General features: G+C 49.2%; 1 protein-coding gene across 1 annotated transcript; it reads left to right on the forward strand.

The window, feature by feature from the left end:
* The first annotated feature begins 7,353 nt into the window (after window positions 1-7,353).
* Window positions 7,354-9,692, forward strand: RNF186 (ring finger protein 186). Its single transcript, XM_004458628.4, has one exon. It carries the CDS (start codon window positions 7,423-7,425, stop codon window positions 8,224-8,226), a length of 804 nt encoding a protein of 267 aa, XP_004458685.1. The 5' UTR covers window positions 7,354-7,422; the 3' UTR covers window positions 8,227-9,692.
* Window positions 9,693-10,513: the final 821 nt, after the last annotated feature.

Genomic DNA, 10,513 nt, shown 5'->3' on the forward strand with positions numbered 1-10,513 from the left:
CCACAGGGCAGCTCAAAGCTGAAAGAGACCCAGAAGAGAGAGGAGAGAGGAACAGGCCGCCATTGTGCCCTGCCACGTGCTTGATCACCCACAGCTGTCATTCGGTGAGACGGCATCTCTAATGATGCCTCAATTTGGACATTTTCACAGCCTCAGAACTGTGAGATTTTACCCTAATAAATTCCTGTCATAAAAGCCAACACATTTCTGGGCTATTGCATTGGCAGTTTAAGGCAACAACACCTGAAGTGGCCTAGACTTCAGGTGTCCTGATTGTTGGCTGAGGGTGGGTCCATCCATTCAAATAATCAAATAGAATGACTTTCCCTAAAACTCCTCTTTCCCAGGATCATATTCTTCGTCCAAACAACTAGAGGACGAGAGAAAGACGTTACAGAGGGTAAAGACAAGAATATTTCCAGCCTGCGAGATGCTCCATCCCTGCCAAGTGGGGGTCAGGGAAAAACGGGGGATCCCTTTGCCCACTGGCTTAGCTCCAAGGAGATAGGGAGCAATTAAGGGAATAAGGTCTCAAAGACTTGCCAGGTGTGTGCCAGAAGATGGATGGAAACCGAGAGACTAATTAGAAGCAGGTCAACGAAGAAGTCCAGGTTGAACTCTGAACTAGAACTTAGAGGAAGAGATGAAGATAAAACGGCAAGAAATTAAGTTTACAGATGGCAGTGGAAAATGAGTCTAGACCCTAGAATTGTTTCAAATAAATAAATAAATAAATGTAGTTGAAGGAGTTTGTTACCTGATTTCTGTAACTTCTTGGGAAGATACACTACAATAACTCCAACTCAGACAAGAGTAGTTCCATTTATTGCTCATCTGCTGATTGTTTCAAACCTCATGGTTTAAATTGGACTCTTAACTCTGCACAGACCCAAGTTTTGGGACCTGAACCACCAGATCTTCCTTAGCCAAAAAGGCAGGTAGAAAAGAGAACATGCATATTACAACTAAGCACATGCATATTGCAACTTTGAAGGACCAAATATGAAAAGTGCACATGCCGAGATGTTCATCACAGGATGAACGATGATGGCGAGAAAAGGGAACAACCCAAATATTCACCCCACAGGACTTGATTCATATGGCAGAATACTACACAAAAGATGTGAAGAGTATTTTTAACATGGGAAGAGATGTAGGATAAACCATGAAATAAAAATACTGATTAACAAACTATAAATAGTAGGTTTGGCTGTCTTGCTTTTTGTTCATCAGCAATTACCTTTTTTTACAATAAACATGGACAATTTATATAATTAGTTTTTAAAAGCAAAAAAAAACAAAGGAAAAGTGCAGTTCACAACCTCTTACATCCTTCTCCCTCCTCCACGCATTGATCTTTATTATCCACTTATTGTCACAGATCTTTGCAGAGAATGGAAGGAGAGGATAGCTGGGCAGATTCTGAGGAGCATAGAGGCAGGGATTCTGGGATAAGGGTGTCAGCTAAGACTGTAAAAGCCACCAGCCGGGCTGGGGTGAGTAGAGGAGAGGCGAGCTGTGGTATTGGGCTGGAGTGTGGCTCTCAGTGCCAAGTGAGAGTGGGCTGGCCACAGTCATTGACCCCAGATGGATCAGACAGCTCAGCTCTCCCTTTCCTTTCCCAATGAACTTGATCAGGGCCGAATGCTCAGATCAGAAATGTCCTTGTGAGGGTGTGGGGTCCACGGCTCCTGAATGGGGTGGTTTCTGAGGGGATCCCACAAGGCAGACAGAACGAGGCATTGGCTCCCCATGTCTCCTCCTCACTTGCTGCTGCGAGTGAAATTCTACTCTCACTTGATGCTGTGCATCTCGAATTCGAGTTTCCAAAACCCCAGGAATATGTAAAGCCCTAGGATGGAAGAAACTGCATTTCAAAGGGAAAAGATTATTTTCTGAGGATTATTGAGTTCCTATTTACACAGCAATTAAAACACTAGATTTTACTTGAAGATTTGGAAGGACTTGTTTAAGTTTTAGAAGTCTAATATTATAGCAAACACAAATATGCTGTGCAGTAGAATGCAAAATATAAATGAATTTAACATTATAAAGCACCAGAAACATTTTATACTTCCTCTGGGGTAGATCTGCTTCAGGCTCTGCCCTCAGAGCCCACCCATATTCACTTCTCACTTCTCTCTCAGAAGCACTGGCTGAACAGATCATCAGAGTGTCTTATCTCAGTGGAAGTGATCAATTACATATAGGACAGTTACAGGGTGCATAAATTACTGAACCAACCCTGAGCAAGTTTTTTTTGTTTAGTTTTGTTGGTTTTTTTTAAAAGATTTATTTTTATTTATTTCTCTCCTCTTCCCCTCCACCGTCTGCTCTGTGTCCATTCACTGTGTGTTCTTTTGCATCTGCTTGCATTATCTGGTGACACTGGGAAACTGCATCTCTTTTTGTTTTTGTTGTGTCATCTTGCTACATCAGCTCTCCATGTATGCGGCGCCACTACTGGGCAGGCTACACTTCTTTCATGCAGGGCCACTCTCCTTGCGGGGCACACTCCTTGCACGTGGGGCACCCCTACATGGGGGCGCCCCTGCATGGCACGGCTCTCCTTGCATGCAGCAGCACCACACGTGGGCCAGCTTACCACATGGGTCAGGAGACCATGGGGATCAAACCCTGGACCCTCCATATGGTAGCTGGATGCTCTGTCAGTTGAGCCACGTCTGCTTCCCTCTGAGCAAGTTTTGATAGGAATAGGGGACATGGAAAATCTTCCATAATTTCCTGAACAGGTATTGTTTCTGAACTCTATTTTACCAAAATAAAAAACTGAGGCTCAGTGAAGTTGAAATTAATTGTCCAAGGTCCCACAGCTAATAAGTGAAGGAACAGGAAATCCAACTATAAAACCAGTGCAGTGGGAAGCAGACGTGGCCTCCATCTACCAATGGGAGGACCCGGGGGCCTCCTGGTGAAAAAGAAGAGAAAGTGTGCATGTGCGGTGAGCCAGTGCCTATGTGGCAAGCCAAGTGCCCACGCGAGTGCCCACGTGGCGAGTCAAGTGTCCATGTGGTGAGCTGAGTGCCCACACTAGTGCCCATGTGGCAAGCCAAGTGCCTGTGTGGTGAGCAGAGTGCCCGCACAGCAAAGCCAAGTACCCACGCTGGCAACCAGTGCCCCCACAAGTGAGTCACTCAGCAAGATGATGACAAAAGAGAGATGAAGGGGAAAGTCAAGGTGAAGTGCAGCAGGGACCAGGAACTGAGGTGGCTCAATTGACAGGAAACCTGTCTCCACATCAGAGGTCCCCAGGATCAAATCCCAGTGAATCCTAAAGGAGAAAGATGAGAAGAGAAGATAAAAAGAGAGAAATAGATACAGAAGCTCACACAGCAAAGACACAGAAAGCAAAAATGGCAGGGTGGGGGTGGGGGAAGGGGAAGGGAAAAAAAAAAACCAGTGATGTCACAGTTGAACCAAGTCACCTTTAAGAAACAGAGTGGTTCCCAAGCCCACTGATGGGATGGGGCAACCTGAAGGAACAGGCTCTTACCATCTACAATTTCTCAGGGACTTTCATCACATCCTACTTAAAAAACTATCTTTCTCTTGAAATAATTTCAAACTTACAGGACATTTGCAAAAATAATACAAAACCTGTACAAAGAACTCCAGTATATCCACCACCCAGACACCCAGATCCACCAACTTTTAATATTTTTCCATATCACTCTATCAATTGAGCAATCTATTTTCTAAATATTTGCAAGTAGGTTGTATATATTATGTTCCTTGAACACTTAATACATCCATGTACATATTCACTTACGTAACCACCATAAATACAGTTATCCAGCTTATGCAATTTAGAATTGATATAAAGCTTTCACATTCTGCTTTTTCTATTTCTATAATATTGGGGTTGTTGTAACCTGCATGTTTTCTTAATGGCAGTTGCCTAACAATGACGAAAGGATATTCTTTTAGACACTAACCTTAAATAGCTCCCCTTGCTCTGATTTCAGCCTCATCCAGCTACCTTCTGGGAATTTTGTTTCCCACTGAGCTGGCCACCAGCAAGGGGCAGCATTTGGCACTCGCTAAGCTGCCACCACTATGCTGACCATCTGATTTTCTGTTTCTCCTTAAAAATTATAAATGAACACAGCTGGGCAAGTTTTTTTCTCCTCCTACCCCCACCCTGTCCTAGTGTCTAGGAAAGAGAGAGGAGCATCAGGTAAAGCAAGTCAAGCAGAGAAAAGACAGAGTGTCCTTGAACCTGATAACACACAGGACTTAAGAGCATGCTTGGCCGTGTAGAAAGCAGATTGTCAGAAAGCAGAGCAAAGCTTTTCTTCCCTCTTTGCAGTGTTTCTTAGAAATCTTTCACTTACAAGGGAAATACAACTCAAGCTGGCTTAAGAATAAAAATGGGGGGTGGACAGAGGTGGATAAGGAGTGTGATTAACAGTCCAAATACAAGAGTGTTCTTCTATGAACTAGAACAAATGTACATCACTGTTACAAAGTGATAAGAAAATGTTGATGCAAAGGGAAAATACAATTAATGTAACTTACGGGCTATAGTTGACAGCAATATTGCAATATTCTTGCACCAATGTCAAAGAAGGTACCCTGTGAACACCAATGATCAACAGTAGGGGATATGAGATTTTTTTCTTTTGGACTAAGAAAAATGTTTTAAAAAATTTACCAAGGTGATGACTGCATAACTCTGTGATGAAAGTAGGAGTCACGGAGTATACATTTCGCATAGATGGTACAAGGCATGGGCTTGTATTACACAGTGAACCAGGTAGGGATGAGGGACTGCGGTTAACAGTACAAACATGAGCGCATTCTCTCATGAATATAACAAATGTACAATCCTAATACACAGGTTAATAACAGGAGGGTGTTTGGAAAAAAATATACCAAACAAGCTAGTAGCTTTATTTTCATGAGGTTCTTTCATAATCTTTAACAAATATTCCACAAAATGCAAGGCGTTGGTGGATGTGTGTGAATTCTGCACATTAGGGATGACTGTTCTGTAAATTCTCAACTTCTCCAATAACTTTTTTTTTTTTTAATAGGTGGTAGGGAAGCAGACTTGGCCCAGTGGATAGAGCATTCGCCTACCACATGGGAGGTCCAGGGTTCAAACTCCGGGACCCCTTGACCCATGTGGAGCTGGCCCATGCGCAGTGCTGATGCGTGCAAGGAGTGCCCTGCCACGCAGGGGTATTCCCCACGTAGGGGAACCCCATGCGCAAAGGATGCGCCCCATAAGAAGAGCTGCCCAGTGCGAAAGAAAGTGCAGCCTGCCCAAGAATGGTGTCACACACACGGAGAGCTTGATGCAACAAGATGACGCAACAAAAAGAAACACAGATTCCCAGTGCCGCTGATAAGGATAGAAATGGTCACAGAAGAACACACAGTGAATGGACACAGAGAGCAGCCAACTGGGGGAGGGGGAAGAGGAGAGAAATAAATAAAATCTTTAAAAAAATTAAAAATTAAAAAATTAAATAGGTGGTAGATTTTATAGGTTCATGTAAAACTCCAAAGATTAATCTTTGGCCTCAGGCATAACTGGATCCAGGAGTAAAACGTCATCAGGTCTTTCTGTGATTCTTTTCTCTTCTCTCTCATGTGCTGACCTTACTCTCAGACAGACCCTGTCTATGCTGTGGCCCTGGCAGCTCCAGGTTTTCATCCTCTAGCTTGGAAACACAGCATGAAGGGAACCTTCTAAAGAGTTCCAGCAGAAGTCCTAGAATTGGATCTCACTGCCTTGACTTAGATCACAAGCTTATGCCCAAACAAACCATGGTGGCCAGGGGCATGAAACACATTACATGCCCCGCCCCTCCCACAAGCTGGGGCAAGAGACCCAACCCACCAGCATCACACAGAATGCCAGCAGGGTGCTGTGGGGCTTCTAAACAGGGCACTATTACCCAAAGAAGGGGAAACAGATGATGGGCATGGGGGAAAAAACAGGTGCCCAGTGCTGGATCTGAAGACCCCTTCGGCTCTGTTTGGGGGAAAATGGGATGGACAGAAATAACTGATCAGTAAGCTAAAGGCTGAGTAGAAGAAATGGGACAGGACGGTGGGACGGAGGGATTTGGGGGACAGGAGGTCCCATGGGGAAAGGTGAAGCAAGAGTCCTTCTACAGGGGAGAGAGCCTCTGTTGGGCTGGGGACCCCAGGATGCAGAGGGTACACCTGCCATGCCTGCCCCTGGGGCGGGGGAAAAGGGCTGAGTCAGAAGAGCGGGACTCTGCTGGACCTCAACAGGAAACGTGGGCAGTAAAAGGCCACCCAGCACGCCCTCCTGGATTCGGAGGAGGTTAACCCAGGTGAAGTTAAGGGACTCTGCCAGCCCACCCTTCTGGCGCTTTCTTAGCTACCATGCTGCTTATATCTGCCAGGCCCTGGTGCAGCCTGTTAGTTGGTGTCAGCTGCCTGGAGGCCAGTGGCCTCCACACCAACTCACTTGATTGAGTGACCCACGAGCCTGGGACCCCGACCTTGGGCGCTGGCAGATTCCACACGGTCCTGTCCCCCTGGAGATTCCCTCGGCTGTCAGCCAGCAGGCCTACCCCGACCGCGCCCTGCCCCTGCTCCCCGGCCTGGGCAGCGCCTTCCTTACAGGGCCAGGCCCAGGATTCCAGGAAATGGGGCATGAGGGCTGGTGGAGCAGGGTCAGCCTGCATGCATGGCGGCTACCGGGTGTGCAGGGTGCCTAGGGCACAACAAATTTTCCCTGCAATGAAGTGTGTGAAGTGCACAGCACATCAGAGATGCTCGAGAAGTAGCTGAGATTACCAAGGGCCAGAATACAGAACCTGGGGGCTGTTTGGGGGCTTCCTCCCTGTGTTTGGCAGACTTGCTGCCCACCCCTGCTCAGAATACTTTATCCATCACCTCCCACTTCACAAGGCCACCTGCTTCCAAATGTGCTTAGCAGACAAACTTTTTTTCACATGCCTGACAACCCCAGCTACGGCAGGTTTCTCAAAGTGAAGTCCCTCTGTCCATCCACCTCCTCCCCCCCAAATCATGAGGGTGTTTGTTAACTAGGCAGATTTCTGGTCCCATCCAGACCTGCTAATTCACCATTTCTGGGTTTGGGGTCCGGAACTCTGCGTTTTTAAAGGCTCTGGAGAGGATTCTGTAGCATGGCAAAGCTCACAAGCACTCACCTACACCTGGCCCCAACAGGAAAGTCCGGATCCCCACGTAGCCCCTCCCGCTTCGGCCCTTCTATCAGGCAATTCAAAGTCTCCAGGCCCGCGGGTTACTGATTAACCCTAGGTTTGGAGGAAAGCAATAATAATAACCGCAGGGACGATGTAAGACAAGAAACAAGCTGAGCAACGCTAGGAGAGGGCAGCACCAGACACCTGTTGTCACCAGGCACCAGGCAAGAGGGAAAGGAGCCTTGAGATGTCCAGCGCAGGGGCAGACTCCAACCCCGTCAGAGCGGCGCCAGCCCAGAGTCCCTGCGGACGACCAGCTCCTGAGAGCAGCGACCCGCTGGCTCCCGTGCCCAGAATGGCCTGCATCATGTCCCCGGAGGGGCCAGCCCTGCAGCGGCCCCAGCCCGTCCCAGCCGAAGCCACAGCCACCAACGCCAAAGACCCTGCGGGGTGTCCCCGAGGTTCGCTGGAGGGTGACCTGGAGTGCCTGGTTTGTCGGGAGCCCTACACCTGCGCCCGGCTGCCCAAGCTGCTGGGCTGCCAGCACACCTTCTGCGCCGTCTGCCTGAAGCTCCTGCTGTGCGTGCACAACGACATCTGGTCCATCAGCTGCCCCCTGTGCCGCAAGGTCACTGCTGTGCCCGGGGGCCTCATCTGCAGCCTGCGTGACCAGGAGGCGGTGGTGGGTCGGCTGGTCCGGCCTGGCCTGGAGGTGCAGCTCTGTCCTCAGGGGCTGGTGGATCCTGCAGCCTCGGCAACAGGGCACCTGGGCTTGGCAGGAGAGGATGGGCAGGACTGGGCAAGTGTCAACCGCGTGGCGGCCCGGCGTCTGGCAGCACACCTGCTCCTGCTGGTCTCGCTCATCTTCCTCATTCTCCCTTTCGTCTACCCGGGTGTCATCCGGTGGGTGCTCGGCCTCATCGTCGGCCTGGCCCTGTTAATGTCTGCCCTCTTCTGCTGCCACCCCAGCAGCCCGGGCAGCTGCTGGCACTCTTCCCAGACTCTCTTCTGCAGAGAGCAGAAACCCAACCAGGTCTCTTCCATTGCCTGAGCACCTTCCGACCTTGGGGGCTTCTCAACCCCCCAATACTCTCACAATGGACAGGGTAAGGGGCTACAAACTAAGACTGGCTTCCTTGGGAGGTGAAAGGCTGGCTGGGCTTGCAGGCCAAAGCCAGAACAGCCATCTTGGGTCAAGAATGATGCACTTGGACGATAGGGTTTATGCCGCCCTTGTTAGAGCAGGGCTGAACCGTCTGGGGGTGGCGGGAGGAGGCACAAATGGCTGCAATACTGCAAGGGCCTCCCGCTCTTATTAAGTGTTCATGGTTTTTCTTTCTGACTTGGAAGTTTTGCAATCTCCACTCTTTTGCAGAACAAATAGAACCAGGACACTTTTTGTTGTTGCTGCAATTTATTTAGCTGGTCTCATTTTCTTGGTTGGGTTGGCTCTGGGTTTTCATGTTTGAGACAGTCTGTTCACATGCCTGACTGTTTCACACTTTCCCTCCTGGGAGGTCGGAGCCCACGACCCTCCTCCTGTGCTTCCCCAGCACTACCCATCTCATGCCCACCCCAAAGGTCCTGGCTGTTTGGGCCACCCACGCAGTCGACCCAGGGTTGGAGAGAGATGTGCAGGGGGATGGCTCTCCTGAGGCTGCCAGGGGACCCAAGTTTAGTTGTCAGAGCTGGGAGGGGTGGAGAGGAAGGAAATGGGTCTTGGAATTGCTCGTAGCATCCTCACCAGGATTTCCCAGCTCCATGTCATCAGAGCCTGACTTAACAGAAAATCTCAAGGATCCAAGCATTGGCCCCCCACAGTGGGTCCAGGTGCCCATCTGAGTCACAGTCCCACACTGTAAAGCCGAGTCTTTATGGGTGTTGCTTTCTTTTATAATTGCATCTCAAATCCCATTTCAGCTTTGTCATAAAGATAAGAGGCACCATAAATGCAACGGTCCTCACCAATAACCCCACGTTTCCCGCCCCTCCCTGACGGTCTGGAAGGCTTTTGTGTCTTCTCCTCTAAACCATTCCTGCCCCTTAACACAGCGGAGGCTCCGCTGGAGGGAATGGCTTTCCATGGTTGCCAAGGTTGGGCCTCAGCCAGGAGAATATGTGGGGGTGCAGGGGAGCAGAGGACGGGAGGCAACATGATATTGCCTTCCAAAAGCCCCCGAGTTGGGAAACAGACTTGCAGCCTCACAGGGGCTCCTCAAGCACAGTCCACTGCCCTTCTCTGCCTTGGGCACTTTGTTCAGGGTGGCCATGTCTTCATCAGGTGGGGACAGGAGAACTATGCCCTGGGGTCATAGTGGGAAGGGGAGCAGCTAACCCTGGCCCAAATGTTTGTGTAGAGCGAGGCTTTTTGCCTCTCTGAGCTTCATTTTCCCCAAATGGAGTTTGTTGGATTGGATTATTTCTAAGACTCCTGAGTACACTGCTGGGTTCTGGAACAAACGCCTGCCTGTGGATTTATACAGAGAAGAGTCAAAATATAAATGCGCATGCAGTGAACTGTTCTTAAAATCTGGGTGTCTTTTGTTCTTATAAGGTACTTCCCAGGGCAACTCTTTGACAGCCCTGCCCTTAGCCTTACCAGCTCGCCGGCGCTGAGAGCGTGTGGGTGTGAGTGGGTCCATGTGTACCTGTGCGTTTGTGCCAGGCCAAGAGGGCCTGGAGAACAGCCTGTCTCCACGGGATGACTGAACCCAGAGAATCCTTCCGTGGTTCCTGAGCTGGCCTGGGGCATTCGCGGTTTGGGATGGCTTCCAGTCAAAGAAGAAAGAACATTCCCTCCCCACTCGCTCCTCCACCCCCATTCTGTCTGGTTCCTGGACCCTCCATCAAGAAGAAAACCTCCACCCAGGTTTCCATGTCTAACGACAGTACCATTTCTACCGTAACGATGGCCGCAAATGCTTATTGCGTGTTTACCATGTGCCAAGCCCTGAGCTGTTTCATGGGTATTTTCCAGCTGCATCTTTATAAGAACCTTGTAGAGACCATTATTATCCGTCTTACAGATGAGACAGGCTCAGAGAGGAGAATTCACCTGCCTAAGGTTGCACAGTCAGCCAGTGCCAGAACTCCCAGGGGATTAGCCCAGGGCTCTCTCTGCCTCATGGTGCTGCCTCCTCGGCAGGAAGCTGGCCACCCCTTGCAGGCTTGCAAGGGATCCTATGGCAAGCAGAAAATTACTTTAAGAACCTCCGAATTTCATGGCCAGGTATTCAGAGAGGCCAGAAAATTCCAGGACCTGTTGTCTATATAAAAGACCAAGAAAAGAGAATGATAACTCTATCTTTCCTGTAGACTTTTACCACCCAGCTCCACCC

The sequence above is a fragment of the Dasypus novemcinctus genome, chromosome 9 (assembly GCF_030445035.2).
Source record: "Dasypus novemcinctus isolate mDasNov1 chromosome 9, mDasNov1.1.hap2, whole genome shotgun sequence".
Lineage (NCBI taxonomy): Eukaryota > Metazoa > Chordata > Mammalia > Cingulata > Dasypodidae > Dasypus > Dasypus novemcinctus.

Coding starts and splice junctions, on each gene's coding strand:
- RNF186 (XM_004458628.4), top strand. CDS start 7,423: ATGTCCAGCGCAGGGGCAGACTCCAACCCCGTCAGAGCGGCGCCAGCC.